General features: G+C 42.4%; 1 protein-coding gene and 1 long non-coding RNA gene across 3 annotated transcripts in view; one reads left to right on the plus strand and one right to left on the minus strand.

Annotated features, from left to right (window-relative positions):
• The window catches only part of LOC119618213 (uncharacterized), a 55,100-nt gene that overhangs the window by 25,811 nt on the left and 11,444 nt on the right, over positions 1-17,845 (plus strand). The window lies entirely within an intron of this gene.
• CKMT2 (creatine kinase, mitochondrial 2) overlaps positions 1,865-17,845 on the minus strand; it is a 33,891-nt gene continuing 17,910 nt past the window's right edge. The window contains exons 2-10 of the mRNA XM_007977050.3: positions 17,525-17,696; positions 15,924-16,122; positions 14,296-14,391; positions 13,557-13,778; positions 11,378-11,463; positions 10,334-10,457; positions 8,902-9,036; positions 4,579-4,704; positions 1,865-2,126 (exon numbers count right to left, since the gene is read on the minus strand). Coding sequence (XP_007975241.1) covers positions 2,007-2,126; positions 4,579-4,704; positions 8,902-9,036; positions 10,334-10,457; positions 11,378-11,463; positions 13,557-13,778; positions 14,296-14,391; positions 15,924-16,122; positions 17,525-17,676 — 1,260 coding nt within the window. The 5' untranslated portion in view covers positions 17,677-17,696 and the 3' untranslated portion in view covers positions 1,865-2,006. The remainder of the gene's footprint in view (positions 2,127-4,578; positions 4,705-8,901; positions 9,037-10,333; positions 10,458-11,377; positions 11,464-13,556; positions 13,779-14,295; positions 14,392-15,923; positions 16,123-17,524; positions 17,697-17,845) is intronic.

Here is a 17,845-nt window from a genome sequence, read left to right on the forward strand (position 1 = left end):
ACTATTGAGTTAATTTACCTTTGGTCATGAGCCTGAATCTCACGCAAATTTTTTGACCTCAAAACAACTTCTTTTAGGCTGGGCACAGTGGCTCATGCCTGTTATCCCAGCACTTTGGGAGGCCAAAGCAGGACGATTGCTTGTGTCCAAAAGTTCAAGACCAGCCTGGGCAACACAGTAAGACCCTATCTCTACAAAAATAAAAATAAAAAATTAGCTGGGCATGGTGGTGTGCACCTGTCGTCGCAGCTACTCGGGAGGCTGAGGTGGGAGGCTGAGGTGGATCGCTTGAGCTTGGGAGTTGGAGGCTGCCGTGAGCCATGATTGTGCCACTTCATCAACCTGGGTGACAGAGTGAGACTTGGTCTCAAGGAAAAAAAAATTATTTTGGCTGCTTTCAGAACATTCAGACGTGCTCTTTTATGATGTTTGGCGTGAGGGGAGAGTAGCTCAGTCTCCATAAGCAGACTTACTGTGGAAGCCCAGAAGTCAAGGAGAAGACCCCAGTTTCTCTTCCCCTGAGGAAGAGAGCCAGAATGATTTTTCACCCATCGAAGCTTTCTCATTGCATCTGCCTCTGATGTAAGGAATGCAGCAAATTTTAAAAGGCCTGTGACTCAGAACCATGCTCTGTTCATATGAGTGCTTGATGAATACTGATTGAACTAGACCTTAGTAAACAGGAACTATTTGCATGCTGTATGATTCCCATGGCTGGAAGATATGGTATTCATTTAGAATTTTAATTAATAATTAAAAGTCCCTTTATCTCTTCCAATGGACTCATCTTATAAAAGGTCTTATTTTGACTGTAATATTGCCAATGTGCTTGTTTCTTGTAGCAAAATTAAAACTTATCACAACTTCTGCAAACAGGATGATGTCACTCACTATAGGGTGCATAACTTGATCTCATTTCTATTAAAAAATATTTATCTTTTGTGTGTGGAGCTATTTCCTAACTTGTTACACAATTAATTGCTCCCACCTACTCTATCGTGTTCCTTCAGGCTATAGACATCACAGGATAGAAGGAAAATAAGATTCAAGGTAACAATCTGCATGCTGAAGGAAGAATTCTGCTTTCAGATTATACTAAAAACATTTTCAGTATTTCAGACATCAAATTTTGAATTGTTTTTGAGAGACTGAGTATATAGAGAGACAATGGCTAGACCACAGGACAACAAAACTCTCACCCACAACCTCTAAAACAGTCATTCTAGGAGGCCAAACCCTAACCTCTGTAACAGTCAGTACAGGATGGTCAGGACTTGGTCAATGACTGCCGACTTCTCTGATTTTTGCCCCTGCCTCCAACTCAGGACCAATCAGATAAAACCAAATATGCTTCCCAAAATAATCACATAGCATACCCCGCTTCTAGATAGCCTGTCTTCAACTTCCCCATGCCTGCAACCCCAATCACAGCATACCTGAAACCTCCCCTTTCTTTCACCATGAAGATTTCTCATGTCTCTGCCTGCCTTTGAGTCACTGACAAATGCAAGTGATGATGGTTGACACCCTTGTGACAGCAAACTCTGAATAAATAAGTAGCCTCTATTTGTATAGTCTTTATTGCCACACTTTCAAAAGTTAAGTCTTCTCTTGCTCCATTTGCTAGAAAATTGCTTATTATATTAATTCCTTACTTTCCAATGGGGTCCATAAGAGATTTCCTAAAGGGTTGACTAACATCTAGATAGCTAAAGGGTTATTTAGAGGTGTAAGTTGTGGCTAAATCAAAACTTACAAATATTAGTTTTATTGTCTTAAAATATTTTGCTTCTTGTCTACTTGTAATCGGATGTGTTTGCCCTTCTTAGTATTGTTTTTAAAAATCAGAAACAAAGCAACAATATATTAAGGAGAGTTTTATTGTAAAGATAGGCAGGATCTACAATTTTACATTTTTCCAAGTGTACAAAAACTCTCAGAGTAGAGATTTCTTTATGTCTGTCGTACCAGCAGACAGATTATTTATAAACTGGGAAAGGGAAAGTTCACTTTTTGCCAAACTGAGGCAGAGGGGGTGGCACCTTAATATCTTGGCCTCTCTCCAACTTCTTTTCACAATCCACCAGGTAATTGACTCCATCGATGACTATCTGAACAAGCTCAACCTTTGACAGTGAAGAAGATGAATGATTAATTTGAATAGAAGACATCTGCAGGGCATTGATTAACAGGAACAGCACTGGGATAAATGAGAACTTGCCACTTAGATGGACTTCACTACAATTTCTTCCTTCTCAGAGATGGAAGGCAGAGATATAAGGGTTTCTCTCAATCTTTCCATAGTTAAGATGGGGATACTACTTTGTATGTGAAAGATTTTTTTCCTATCAGTCTATACAATATCAGAGTTTGTCTAAAAGTAAGACTACAGTGACACCTTTGTGTTGTTCTTTGGCCTGGATCTGAATTCTGACCTGCCACTAATCTGAGCACTGGGTATGCTAATATAGTTCAGATGTCATCATTAATACAGTGAGTGTCTTCCTGAAAAATTAATGTCAAATGTTTGCCAACTAAATCATGTTTGTGCTGTGCTGGGCAAGCTTATTAATGAAATGAAGTTTTACAAATTAAGATATACTTTCTAAAATTCCTGTTTTTAAACTATGTATAAAAGTTTGGTTTCCAAATACTTGTTTTCCTTAAACCAGAGCACATCTACTTAATTTTTTTTTCCCCCATGGGATCACCTCCTAAGCAAATGACTTGCACTGCTCCCAAGGAAACCCAAATTAAGAGAGAAATTAGTTAATTCCAGACACACATTATACAACTCAAGAATGAGCAGCAAGGATGGAAGGGATCGTTGAATGTTAGCTCTTAGGCATCACATATTCCAGCTGCCTCCCTATCTGTTTATATGCATAAGGAAACAGGCTCCAAGAGAGGGTTAAATCAGAATGTTAATCACTACTAAGTAAAACACGTATTTTCTACTTATCCCTTTGATCCTTTCCAGTATTGGTGAGAGTATGGTGAGACAGGCCTCTCACTCAATGCCAGTAGACTCTATCTTGGTATAAATCTGGTAGAAAACATGGTCATAAATAGGGCACCCTGGTTTTAACCCAGGAATTCCTTTCCTAGAAGTATATCCTAACTAAATAACCAGAGTTGTGATTAGAATTATGTATAGAGATGGTCAAATGTAAAATCAGGAAAACATTAAATGGATAATAGATTATCTTTACTGTGATTAAAAATCATGTTTTTGAAGAATACTTAATATTGTGGGAAGATGCTCATGATATAATACATTGGAAAAAATTATAACCAGTATTTGGTTATAGTACTAAACATGTATTATAACAATTTTTAAAGTTTTTTGAGTAGTTTTTAAAAAGAAGGAAGGGCCATTTAGAATAATGTTCACAATGGTTATCAGGGTTGTTGGGTTAAATGTGTTTTAAAATTATTTTTTGGCATTTTCCTCACTTTTATAGTGAGTACCTAGTATAGTTAGACTTAACATTTTTTTAAGCATTAACTACATTGTTTTCCAGTAATAAATATCTAGTTAATCTTAGAATCAACAGGGCTAGCCTCCCAGATTTTCTTTATTCACTACACCACACATGATTCAGTAAATTTCAGAAGTTGTGGTATTGTAGTTGCTTGTCCCTCAAGTACTTTACCAGAGCTGATAGCACACTGGCTGATCTAATTGTTTTGAGTGTTTCTTCCTTTCCTTTTCCTCAGTGTACCTACTGGTAGGGATATCAATAGGCAGTGAAATATTCACAAACTGGTAAGGAAGAGAGAACTTGGATAATCCACAGATTTAATAACCAGTCACTGAATTATTAAGAGTTTTGTTATGAGAAGAGGCTTTTAAATTAATGATGGGCATATTATGTCCAATGGGACCACATCCAGATAAGCTGGTATAACTTACCACAATCAGTATTTGCTTAGCTTTCAGCTGCATGTTCCTTACGTGTCATCTTTTTGCCTCATTCATTGTTTCAGGCCACACAAAGTCTACGAATCCTTTTCATCCTATATATTCATCACAAAATCCTAAGGATTTTATGAGCACAAACTTATCTAAACCTAGCACATAACATATTTGCTATCTTTAGCCTAAGAAATAAAAGTTTAGAAACCGTTGAGTATCTAAGAACAGCAAAGTGAAGATGATTGTTTGTAGCCTTCACCAAAGAAAATTCAGAATCAAGAGAAAATTCCACTATTTTGCCACCCTCAGAGGGATAGCATAGATGTTCTGACTTTGCAGTAATAAAAAACTGCAGTCCTTTAGCATAACAGAGCTCCTGCTCGCTGAGGTTTGTTGGAATAGCTCTCGTGGCAGGTCGGTGACTACAGTCCCACTGTGAATTCCTATACTTGCCTATAAATTGTCAGCTCACATTATGTTTACCTTTATGCAGTTACTTCCCATAGAAGAATAATGTTACAGAATGAAAAGCTAACATAACTCAGGACTTGATGGGCAAAGAGGAGGTCTCGAATTTTGTGAAAGCGGTAAGGCTGTTTGCTTTTCTCTATTCTCTTAGGCTGATTTTGTTCATGTTACAAAAGTGAGAGAGACGTTACCTCTGATCGACCAATTCTATCTATGTTGGAAATGTCGTACACATCTGCGACTGCGGCAGTGTCCACACCACCTGTGCCACGCTTCTGGAGTCTTAGGTTTTCCAGGATCTTAGAAAAGCGTGGGTCCTAGGACAAAGGGATAATACTTAAATGTGGTAAGAGGCAAAATCGATTCACAATCATTGGTGCATTTACTGACAAAAGACGTATAGTGAGAGATAACAGTTTAACTTTATATACTTTAAGTTCTGGGATACATGTGTAGAGCGTGCAGGTTTGTTAAATAGGTATACACATGCCATGGTGGTTTGCTGCACCCATCAACCCATCATCTACATTAGGTATTTCTCCTAATGCTATCCCTTCCCTTCCCCAAACCCCCAACCCCTGACGGGCCCCAGTGTGTGATGTTCCCCTCCCTGTGTCCATGTATTCTCATTGTTCAACTCCCACTTATGAGTGAGAACATACGGTGTTTAGTTTTCTGTTCTTGTGTTAGTTTGCTGAGAATGATGGTTTCCAGCTTCATCCATGTCCCTGCAAAGGACATGAACTCATGCTTTTTTATGGCTGCATAGTATTCCATGGTATATGTGTGCCACATTTTCTTTATCCAGTCTATCACTGATGGGCATTTGGGTTGGTTCCAAGACTTTGCTACTGTGAACAGTGAATCAATAAACACACGTGTGCATGTGTCTTTATAACAGAATGATTTATAATCCTTTGAGTATATACCCAGTAATGGGATAGCTGGGTCAAATGGTATTTCTAGTTCTAGATCCTTCAGGAATCGCCACACTGTCTTCCATAATGGTTGAACTAATTTACACTCCCACCAACAGTGTGAAAGCATTCCTATTTCTCCACATCCTCTCCAGCATCTGTTGTTTCCTGACTTTTTAATGATCACTGTTCTAACTGGTGTGAGATGGTATCTCAGTGTGGTTTTAATCTGCATTTATTTAATGACCAGTGATGATGAGCTTTTTTTCTTGTTTGTTGGCCATGTAAATGTCATCTTTTGAGAAGTGTCTGGTCATATTCTTCACCTACTTTTTGATGGGGCTGTTTTTTTCTTGTAAATTTAAGTTCCTTGTAGATTCTGGATATTAGCCCTTTGTCAGATGGATGGATGGCAAAATTTTTCTCCCATTCTGTAGGTTGCCTGTTCACTCTGATGCTAGTTTCTTTTGCTGTGCAGAAGCTCTTTAGTTTAATTAGATCCCATTTGTCTATTTTGGCTTTTGTTGCCATTGCTTTTGTTGTTTTAGTCATGAAGTCTTTGCCCATGCATGTGTCCTGAATAGTATTGCCTAGGTTTTTTTCTAGGATTTTTATGGTTTTTAGGTCTTATGTTTAATCCATCTTGAGTTAATTTTCGCATAAGGTGTAAGCAAGGGGTCCAGTTTCAGTTTTCTGCATATGGCTAGCCAGTTCTCCCAACACCATTTATTAAATAGGGAATTCTTTCCCCATTGCTTGTTTTTGTCAGGTTTGTCAAAGATAGTTGTAGATGTGTGGTGTTATTTCTGAGGCCTCTGTTCTGTTCCATTGGTCTATATATCTGTTTTGGTAGAAGTACCATGCTGTTTTAGTTACTGTAGCCTTGTAGTATAGTTTGAAGTCAGCATGATACCTCCAGCTTTGTTCTTTTTGCTTAGGATTGTCTTGACTATACGGGCTACTTTTTGGTTCCATAAGAAATTTGAAGTCGTTTTTTCTAATTCTGTGAAGAAAGTCAGTAGTAGCTTGATGGGGATAGCATTGAATCTATAAATTACTTTGGGCAGTATGGCCATTTTCACTATAATTGATTCTTCCTATCCATGAGCATGTAATATTCTTCCATTTGTTTGTATCCTCTTTTATTTCTTTGAGTAGTGGTTTGTAGTTCTCCTTGAAGAGGTCCTTTACATCCCTTGTAAGTTGGATTCCTAGGTATTTTATTCTCTTTGTAGCAATTGTGAATGGGAGTTCACTCATGATTTGGTTCTCTGTCTGTTATTGGTGTAGAGGAATGCTTGTGATTTTTGCACATTGATTTTGTATCCTGAGACTTTGCTGAAGTTGCTTATCAGCTTAAGGACATTTTGGGCTGAGACAATGGGGTTTTCTAAATATACAATCATGTCATCTGCAGAGACAACTTGACTTCCTCTCTTCCTGTTTGAATACTCTTTATTTTTTCTCTTGCGTGACTGCCCTAGCCAGAACTTCCAACACCATATTGAATAGGAGTGGTGAGAGAGGGCATCCCTGTCATGTGCCAGTTTGCAAAGGGAATGCTTCCAGCTTTTGTCCATTCAGTATGATATTGACTGTGGGTTTGTCATAAATAGTTAATATTTTGAGATATGTTCCATCAATACCTAGTTTATTGAGAATTTTTAGCCTGAAGGGCTGTTGAATTTTGTCAAAGGCTTTTTCTGCATCTGTTGAGATAATCATGTGGGTTTTGCCATTGGTTCTGTTTATGTGATCGATTACATTTATTGATTTGTATATGTTGAACCAGCCTTGCATCTTAGAGATGAAGCCTGCTTGATTGTGGTGGATAAGCTTTTTGATGTGCTGCTGGATTCAGTTTGCCAGTATTTTATTGAGGATTATTGCATCGACGTTCATCAGGGATATTGCCCTGAAATTTTCTTTTTTAATTGTGTCTCTGCCAGGTTTGGGTATCAGGATAATGCTAGCCTCATAAAATGAGTTAGGGAGGAGTCCCTCTTTTTCTATTGTTTGGAATAGTTTCAGAAGGAATGGTACCAGCTCCTCTTTGTACCTCTGGTAGAATTCGGCTGTGAATCCATCTGGTCCTGGACTTTTTTTGGTTGGTAGGCTATTAATGACTGCCTCAATTTCAGAACTTGTTATTGGTCTATTCAGAGATTCGACTTCTTCCTCGTTTAGTCTTGGGAGGGTGTATGTGTCCAGGAATTTATACATTTCTTCTAGAGTTTCTAGTTTATTTGCAGAGGGGTTGATACTATTCTCTGATGGTAGTATTTCTGTAGGATCAGTGGTGATATCCCCCCTTTATCACTTTTTATTGTGTCTATTTGATTCTTCTCTCTTTTCTTTGTTAGTCTGACTCATGATCTATCTATTTTATTATGATCTATTTTATTAATCTCTTCCAAAAACCAGCTCCTGGATTCACTGAGTTTTTTGAAGGGTTTTTCGTGTCTCCATCTCCTTCAGTTCTGCTCTGATCTTAGTTATTTGTCTTCTGCTCGCTTTTGAATTTGTTGCTCTCACTTCTCTAGTTCTTTTTTAATTGTGATGTTAGGGTGTCGATTTTAGATCTTTCCTTTCTCCTGTAGGCATTGGGTGCTATAAATTTCCCTCCACACACTGCTTTAGCTGTGTCCCAGAGATTCTGGTACATTGTGTCTTTGTTCTCATTGGTTTCACAGAACTTATTTATTCTGCCTTCATTTTGTTATTTACCCAGTAGTCATTCAGGAGCAGATTATTCAATTTCTATCTAGTTGTGCGGTTTTGAGTGAGTTTCTTAATCTTGAGTTCTAATTTGATTGCACTGTGGTCTGAGAGACTGTTATGATATCCGTTCTTTTGCATTTGCTGAGTAGTGTTTTACTTCCAATTATGTGGTCGATTTTAGAATAAGTGCGATGTAATGCTGAGAAAAATGTATATATTCTGTTGATTTGGGGTGGAGAGTTCTATAGATGTGTGTGTATGAGGTCTGCTTGGTCCAGTGCTGAGTCCAAGTCCTGAATATCCTTGTTAATTTTCTGTCTTGTTGATCTAATATTGACAGTAGGGTGTTAAAGTCTCCCACTGTTATTGTGTGGGAGTCTAAGTCTCTTTGTAGGTCTCTAAGAACAGTGCTGTAAGACAGCATTCCTCCAAGTGTAGACCCTTGACCAACAACCCCAGCATCACCTGGAAACTTTTTAGAAATGCGAATTCTGCAGGTGGGGCCTAGTAACTTGTGTTTTACCAAGTCCTTCAGGTGATCTCATGCATGCTCAAGTTTGAGAACTGCTTGAACTAGGAGAGACAGAGAAAGGAGATAGAAAGAACCAGAGAGCGCAGAAACTACCTATCTCGATTTGTTACATGAGGAAAAATGTAAAGGCCTTATTCTTGAAGCTACCATCTTTTTCTTACATCCCCTTAACCTTTTATTCTAACTAATACAAATGTCTTTTGAGGCAAACTTAATTTTTTCTTGTTTTTATCTTGTAGGTAGAGAAAGTGAGGGTTAAGGAATCGGGCAGTGATGTTTTCTCCCTCCACAGTCACATCTGAGCTGATCCTGGCCCATGAGGGCCACTGGGCACATAACAGTACCTTGCTGAGCTTTGGGATCCTAACGTGGACACCAGCTCGTAGTCCTGTTCCAAGGTTCGAAGGACAGGTCAAAATGTATCCTAGGCGCTCATTCCACATGAACTCCCAGCCTCGTTCTTGGATTAACCGTTCTACCTACAAGTAGAACCACAGCGAACAAATGATAGCATTTTCCAACATCCATTCATTCAGCACATCCCTAGCACCAGTGGGGGAGAGATGTATACCCTCCTCTGGCATGAATGAAACTAAGGTAAATTTATAGTACTCCTTTAAGAGAAAATAATACCTCCCCTACCAGACTATTAAAATGGCCCAATTTAGTTAAATGAACCATGTAAATCAGTGGTCCCCAACCATTTTGGCATCAGGGACTGGTGTCTTGGAAGACAGTTTTTCCATGGATCGTAGGGAGGGAATGTTTTGGGATGAAGCTGTTGTTCCACCTCAGATCATCAGCATTAGCTTCTCATAAGGAGCATGCAACCTAGACCCCTCCCATGCACAGTTCACAATAGGGTTTGTGCTTCTATGAGAATCTCATGCCTCTGCTGATCTGACAGGAGGCAGAGCTCAGGTAGTAATACTGGCTCGCCCACTACTCACCTCCTGCTGTGCGCCCCAGTTCCTAACAGACCACAGACCGGTACCAGGTCCGTGGCCTGGGGGTTGAGGACCCCTGATGTAAAGCAGTCAACATAGTACCTGGCACATACTAAGCACTCAATGAATATTAGTTGGTGGTATTTTTCATGCCAAGAGAGTAGGAGAATATAGGAATTCTCAGCAGGTAAGTCTATGGTCAGGCTACATTCTCTATCATCTCTATGCTTAGAATACCCCAGAGCGATATTAAATAAATCAAAAAACAAGTAATGATCCACAGACTTCCCTAAACCACAGTGGAATGGGGAGGTAAGCATAATCGCTTTCTAATAACAAGAGAAAGGCACCTATTTCTGAAGCACTACCTTGGAAGTTCCACTCCAAAAAATGCCTTGAGACTGGGCGCAGTGGCTCATGCCTGTAATCCCAGCACTTTGGGAGGCTGAGGCAGGCGGATCACCTGAGGTCAGGAGTTCAAGGCTAGCCTGACCAACATGGTGAAACCTCCCCTCTCTACTAAAAATACAAAAATTAGCCAGGCATGGTGGTGACGACCTGTAATCCCAGCTACTTTGGAGGCTGAGGCGGGATATTCACTTTCACTTGAACCCAGGAGGTGGCAGTTGCAGTGAGCCGAGATCATGCCACTGTACTCCAGCCTGGGTGATGAGGGAAATTCCATCTCAAAAAACTTAATTAAAAAGCCTTGATTTCTAGAAAAAAAAAAATTAGCTTCTTGAAAGTTCCCATAGTGTCTTCGTTCAAGAACAAACAATATGGTAATTTTATTTTAATAAATATCCAGAAATCTCAGATAACCTCTTACTTCTTTTAGTCCACGACAGAATCGCTCAAATACTCGTTTCATATTGCCTCCTTTTTCCATTGAGATTACCCTGGTGTGATCCTCCTCATTTATCCAGATGAGAAATGTCTTATCATAATTATGCCTAATGAAGAGAGAAATATGGCACTGAGTGTTAATTGCATTTGTTTCAACATATGAAAACTCCCATTACCTCCCTAGCTTGATTGCTTCATTTCACCTTCCTCATTTCCTAGATGGCCCTAATCTCTTAACTGTGCCTGAACAAGTATGACAAAATAATGTTACTTTGACAGAAGGAAGATTAAGACCAACTCTCACCCTTAAAGATGTCATGTTTTTACCAAACAAGAATATAATTTCCCCTAGGTCCTCTGACTAGGATGACAGTAATTCAACTGCATAACATTTGGCTTTGACACAAGAATGTTTTGTCTCCTAAACAATTCAACCAAAATCTTGTGCTTTAAAAAGGAGATAGGGGTTACCTTCCACCCAAGATGTTTAAGGTATGCAGCATTTCACAGGTTTGCTCCATAGATCCTGCCTGTCCATCCCTACAGAGCAGCTGCATATGAACACTTTTATTTCTGCTCCTTCAGGTACACTCATATATAGCCTGTCAGGGTGCAGGAGGCAAAGTGGGCTGAGGACTGTTGGCCAACATAAAACGTGTGTGCACTAGATATCAGTTCTTTTAGGGTTTTTCTTGAATCCTCAATATTTTTTATGTTTTGCTCTTTTAATGTTATGAAACAGATTATCTGTGAGGTCAAATAATATGAAGTAAATTTTTTCTTAAAAGCCAGCCTTTTTTCTCATGCATAATTCATGCAAACCAGGTCATATTTCACACATCTTAGAAACATCACAATACTTAGATACACACATACACACACACACAATTTCCAAGTAGTCTTTTTCGTTTAGCTCATCTGGGCATGCTGTCAGCTGCAGTACACAGAAACTCCAGGTTAGGATAAGCAGGTGATCTCAAAGAGATCCTCTGCAGATATTGCAAATGCAAAAATGCTGCATCCATACCAGATTCCCCTGGCATCTGGCCAGTCACGGGCCATCCCAGCACATGTTAATAAAGGGGACACTGGCTTATCAAACAGAAAGTGGTCCTGTAGGCCAAAAGGGATAAAGCAGAGAGACTGATGAGATCAAACAGGACTGCAAGTGCCAGGTAAACAAGTTCCAACTCACTTATCATGGCTGCTGTCTCTTCGCAGTGGCTTCTAGCTTTGGCTGCCCACTAGAATCACCTGGTAGCTTCAAACAGTGCCTCCTTCCCAGCCCCCAGAGATTCCGACCTAGCTGTTACAGACTGGCCTGGTAGCTTCAAACAGTGCCTCCTTCCCAGCCCCCAGAGATTCCGACCTAGCTGTTACAGACTGGCCTGGTAGCTTCAAACAGTGCCTCCTTCCCAGCCCCCGGAGATTCCGACCTAGCTGTTAGAGACTGGCCTGGTAGCTTCAAACAGTGCCTCCTTCCCAGCCCCCAGAGATTCCGACCTAGCTGTTACAGACTGGCCTGGTAGCTTCAAACAGTGCCTCCTTCCCAGCCCCCGGAGATTCCGACCTAGCTGTTAGAGACTGGCCTGGTAGCTTCAAACAGTGGCTCCTTCCCAGCCCCCAGAGATTCCGACCTAGCTGTTAGAGACTGGTCTGGGCATCAGGACTTTTTAAAAACTCTTCAGGTGATTGTAGTGTGCAGCTCATGTTGGAAAACACTGGGTTAGTCCATATGGAACTCATTACATCATTGTGGAGTGGGTATACACTAGCAATGCCCACCCTATGCAGTGGCTGAGTGAGCAATGAATGAGGGATACGATCCTGAAAAGGCTGTTCTACACAGTGGTCATTCTCTGTTTCTAGCATTATTATTATTTATTTCATGAAAAAGTATTAGAGATGTACAATAATGATGAATAAATAAAAATAGTTACCATTAATGCTGACTGTGCCAGGCTCTAGATTACAGGCTTTTAGTTCCTTTAATCTTCACAACTCTATGAAATAAGTGTAATTATTCTATTTTATAAATGAAGAAAACAGATTCACAGAGCTCAAACAACCTGTCCAACAGGATGGTTGTAGGAAGTAGCAGAGTATAGATTCAAATCTAGACTTCTGTGACTCCCAAGCCTGTGCCTTTAACCACTGCAGTATTCTACTCCACATATCAAAATCAAAGCCAAGACTAACTTTTTTTTTGCAATGTGTATACTATTTCTTGCATAGCTACACATGTACTCTACAGTGAGATATATTCAAATATGATTACATTGAGGTAAGAAACCAAGTGGATGTGGGGAGAGGAGTCCTATAGTCTCTAAGTGGGAGAGATCAGAGACTTCAGCCAGGAGAGGACTGTGACCTGCCACTGCCCAGGGAGCACCATGTCCCTTAAGCAGGAAACCAGAGTGGCTGCTTGAGGTAGAGGGGGGCTTGTTCTGTAACTGGGCAGGAAAATAGTTGGCCTGGTGGCCACAGAGACGAGGAGACTAAGGCCCATAGGCCATATAGTTGGCCTCTCTGGTTTGGAAATGAGGTATTTCTTAGCATTTGCATCTTTTGAAATAACAAAATTTTGTTTCTGCTTTTTTTTAAGAGTTAAAAGTTACTTTTGAAAATGCTATCTTGTTTTAGCTCTGCTAAGACGAAAATAAGTAAGGGACTTGAGTTTAGTGCACCCTGGTGCCAGAGAGAAGCTGTGGTGGACATGGTGGAAGCAACAGGAGTCAACCCCACCAGGAAATGCAGAGGCTGACTCCACAAGAGTCAGGGAAGGCCTCCCACCTGGAATTTCCTTTCTAGATTTTCCTGGCTTCCAGAATTTTCTTTGGCTGTGATAATGGAAACCATCTTCTGGGCACAGACAGGACTTCCACACCTAACTGTTCCCATTTATCAACAAGCTAGGAGATCCTCCATTCATCTCCACCCTCCTATCCGTAGGCACCATCTCCATATTGGAGTTTCCTATGCAGATTTTATCCATAGAATATTTCAGTGTTTGACAAGTACAATGTATGGCCTCATCTTTCTTCCTTATACTGAACAAGTAGATGCTCTTGGGCTGAGCCCAGGGGTGGAGCCCCGCAAGCTCCGGGCCAGGGTAAGGGTTTGAGCAGAGCACCAGGAGAGGACTTCCTGTGCAGGTCAGAGCCCTTGGTCCAGTTCCTCTCCAGGGAGCCCCATCTGCTACTCACATCGATGAGCCGCTGCTGATCCTGCTCCGTCATCTCGGACAGCTTGTAGTAGCGGCCAGCCAGGTCCCCCTTGAGGCCCTCCAGGGCGGTGATGGCCACGTTCTCCACCTCCCTCCGCTCCGCCCGGGTGCAGGCGGGCGGCAGGCTCAGCCCACGGATGCTGCGGCCGGTGCGTACCCGAGAAGACAGCACATAACGCTCATCGAACTGCCCTTGGGTGATCTGCCAAGCAGAGTGTGGGGTCACTGCGGCCAGCCTCAGACCACGGTCCTGCCACAGCCACAGTGGGTTCTAATCTGCTCATCCGCAGTTTCCTTGGGGACCCTCAGGCACTGTGCACGACTGCACAATCCATAAGTTGGATACCTTCCATAAGTCTTGGGGCAGGGGCCTTCGACTAGTAAAGAGGAAAGCTGTTTTAAATGGTGTGGTCTGGGGTCCTTGAACGTCACTGGGTGGTTTGGGATGAAAAAGGGAGTAGCTTTAGGAAAGGTTTAAAGTTCCCAATGACCAACCCTTCCCTGGTTGTATTTATTTAAAAAAACAAAGACTTTGGGACCTTCCTAACCACCTTCTCTGTGACCCTCCAGGGGGAAGGCTGTGCTAGGGCAGTCAGTGCTTTCCAGGGGTATCTGACTCAGAAACTCAGGGTTTCCAGGGAACCCCTCTCTCCAGGGCTCTTCCCCTTGGGCTCTGGAGTGCCAGCTTCGTGGGGAGGGAGAGGGAGGCTGGAGCTTACCTTGGATGCATCCAGATCCGTTGTGTGCTTCATCACTCTGGGGTCGTAGCCATTGTGTCTTAGTTTGATGACGGGGTCAAAAAGGTCAGCAAACACCTGCAGGAGGGAAGATGGGCGTTTCCTCTTTAATTGGTTCACCTACTATTCAAAGACCTTTCCATTCACTTGCCCCTTCTATCTTAAAAGCCAAACTTGATGCCCTCCTCTGAAATTCTCAGGACTATCATGTAGGAAATGAATGTGAGAATGGATTGGTTAATAATAATAATAACAAGAGAGAAAGCCTTTTGGAGGCATCTTGCCCCTTGAGACAGGGTGGAGCTGGTGAGTTCTGTTATCTTAGCCTCCCCTGAGTGATTCTACCAAAATCACTGCCATCAGACTGAGCAAGAAAATTCTTACGGTTAGTAATTTAAGGAGTTTCCTAGACATGTTTGCCTTTGTGGGTTACAAGAAGCTACCTGATCAGAGGCTACACAGTTTTATGCTTAAGGGAAAGTCAGATTCTAAAGATTAAGCTACATATGAAATCTGTTGAAAACCTGGCTATGCCAGAAGAAAAGTACATAGCAGCAGTTCAGGCAAAGCAGGGACCTCTCACCCTGTGCGGACCTTCCCCAGCCCAAACCATCTCGTACAAAATCTATTCTATAAACAAAACCTCAGGCATATCCTTTACGTTTAAAAAAAAATGTTAAAAGTTGTTGTAACAAAGCACCCTGCAGACTTTGGGAGCTCTGGGAAGTGGGGAGGGCTTTGGGTCCATAGAGCTACCGATAGCTTGGGACCCAAACTAGACCCAGTGTTCTGCACTGCTGTACACAAATGAGCCACCAGTCGTGTTTATTCAGATGGCTCCCTCTCTTCTCTATGGCTGCCTTTCTAGGGAACTGCCTTCAGCTCCCTGCAACAGAAGAACCCAAACAGAAGAACCCAAAAGGGTGGACCTGAAGGAGGAGGGCTGCAGGCATTTGCCTCAGCCAAGAGGCTGCTCTGTGGAGGGGATGCATGGTGGCTGAGCACTGTTCCAGCCGACCACCCTGTGCTTCAGCATTGAGGATGAGGATGCCAAGGTCATGGGATTTATCCAAGAGACTTGGTGAATTCAGTAGTCTGGGCTACAGTGATTGTCTAATCAGTAATAGGAGAGAATTCAATAATAGAAGTAATAAGAGGAGAATTCTTCATATAATAGAAGTAATAAGAGGAGAATTCCTCATGTTCCTAAAGGTACACTGAACCCTCCTCCCGACCCCCACCCAATAAAGCTCAGCCACAAACACATCAGCTCCTAATGTCTTACTGGTGAATACACACCATTTGATATTATTGTTTCTGTACCAACTCATCCCCTCGACAAGCTCAGAGTTCTGTCATGCAATTCATTCCTCCACAAGGAGGGATCTTAGCATAGCAGCAAGGGAAGCCTTGTCCCTGGGAAGCTATAGACCTCATTGTTTCTGAAAGCATTCCAGATGGTTCTGCTAGAGTTGGCTTCCCTTTATGGGAGCCCTTCCTGAGAAGGTAGAAAGTTGGCCCCATAAAGAAGAAAAGGACCCCAGGACTGTGCAATTCAGTCATATCCAGAGTATCCCTCCCACCCTGGAACCAGCAGCCAATAGTTTTACCTCATAGGACTCCTCGTCACCAGCCACCATGCCCACGGTCTTTATGAAGGGGTGGCCGGGGTTGTCCACTCCAGTCTGGATGCACTGGTCCAGGGTGTAGCCGTTGGGCGTCACCTTGTTGCGAAGCTTGGCATAGATGGCAGGGGTGAGGCACTCAGCCATGCAGTTGTTGTGCTTGCGCAGGTCTGGGTAGTCTGCGCTGTGTGGGGAGGAGGGCAAGCTGTCAGCCAGCAGCCCCTGAGGAAAGGGGCCAATGGAAGGACTTGGTGTTTGCCTATCCTTCCACTAGGCTCCCTTCAGCCAGCAGGCACAGGGATACTTGGCTAGAACTGCCCAGGAGTCATAAATGAAGACACCAGGTTTCAAAAAATGAGCAAGTTCCACAAGAGCAAGGACTTGCCTTTTTGAGAACAGTCCCTGGCTATTGAAACCAGTGTTCAGTAAATATCTTCTGGAATAACAGAAATCAAATTGGGTGCTGTCTCACCCTGGGGTGTGTACTGATTGAGGATTAGGAGATTCAGGACCACCACAGCCTTAAACACAGGTCATGTCACCTCAGGAATTCCCCAGGTACATGGTGGTTGCTGGCGATTCCCTCAGAGATCCTGATTTCCATAAGAGACAGTAAATGTCTCTAAGAGACACCTCAGTGGTTTTCCTCGTCTCATCCATACCTGCCAATGTGGAATTCTGCATGCCACTCAAACTCTGCTCAGCGCACAGTATCTCATGCATGGCAGGGTTCCAAGGGCTGAGAAAACACGTCTATTTTCATCCCTCTCACGCCACTCCTCCACCTTCCATCTGCAATGTCCTTTAGAGCTGACACTTACAGTCAGTACTACGACATCCCTTTTTTCCAGAAGGAGGTAGAGCAGTGAGAGAGGCATGGGTCTGGAACTGGGGGGCCTGGATTTGCATTTGGCTGCAGTAGCTATGTGAACTTGGGCACTGTATAATTTTTCTAGGACTTTATTTCATCACCAAAGGATGCTAAGATGAATAAGATACTCCATGTAAAGTGCTGGTCATACATGAAAGTGTTCCACAAATGTTAACTATCCCCATTATTACTATTCAACTGGACTGCAAGCTCTAAGCAAGAATGATGATGCTACACTTCTTTGTATACACCACAGGTCACTGGTTTAATGAGCCTCAAAATGATTTTCCGTTTTACTTAGTCTTCCTCAAAAGCAAAAAGGACCCTTGCTAACAGTTTCCAGCAGGAGAAGGCATATTTCTTGCTGGTCTTTGAAGCTTTTCTGTTTGTTTTAGTTTGTGTTTGTTTTGTTTGAGACGGAATCTTGCTTTGTCGCCAGGTTGGAGTGCAGTGGTGCTATCTCGGCTCACTACAACCTCCGCCTCCCAGGTTCAAACGCTTCTCCTGCCTCAGGCTCCTGAGTAGCTGGGACTACAGGCGTGCGCCACTACGCCCAGCTAATTTTTTTGTATTTTTAGTAGAGATGGAGTTTCACCATGTTGGCCAGGATGGTCTCAATTTCTTGACCTCTTGATCCAGCCTCCCAAAGTGCTAGGATTACATGCATGAGCCACCGCACCCAGCCTGAAGTTATTTTAAAGTCAGGAGCCCTTACCTTGGAGGGAATAACCTGGGCTGCTCCCGGATCTCGGCACACACTTTCTGCCGGTTCAGCAGGTACCCGGTGGTCAGGGCACTGGTGCCCATGGTAGCAAACAGCAGAGAAGCATTGCGGCCAGTTAGCAACTTAGAAAAGATACTGGCCATGTTTCCTCTTGGATGAGTGTCTGGAAAGCAGAGAAGCTGGATTAGATAGCTGCATAGGATGACCCTGAGCCACAGCGTAGAGGTCAACAGGCAAGAGAACCGCAGGAGCCATAGCCTCTCTTTCCAGTTTTTCTGTCTCTCTGTCTGTGTGTCTGTGTGTGTGTGTGTG

Source organism: Chlorocebus sabaeus, chromosome 4 (assembly GCF_047675955.1).
Source record: "Chlorocebus sabaeus isolate Y175 chromosome 4, mChlSab1.0.hap1, whole genome shotgun sequence".
NCBI classification, from domain to species: domain Eukaryota; kingdom Metazoa; phylum Chordata; class Mammalia; order Primates; family Cercopithecidae; genus Chlorocebus; species Chlorocebus sabaeus.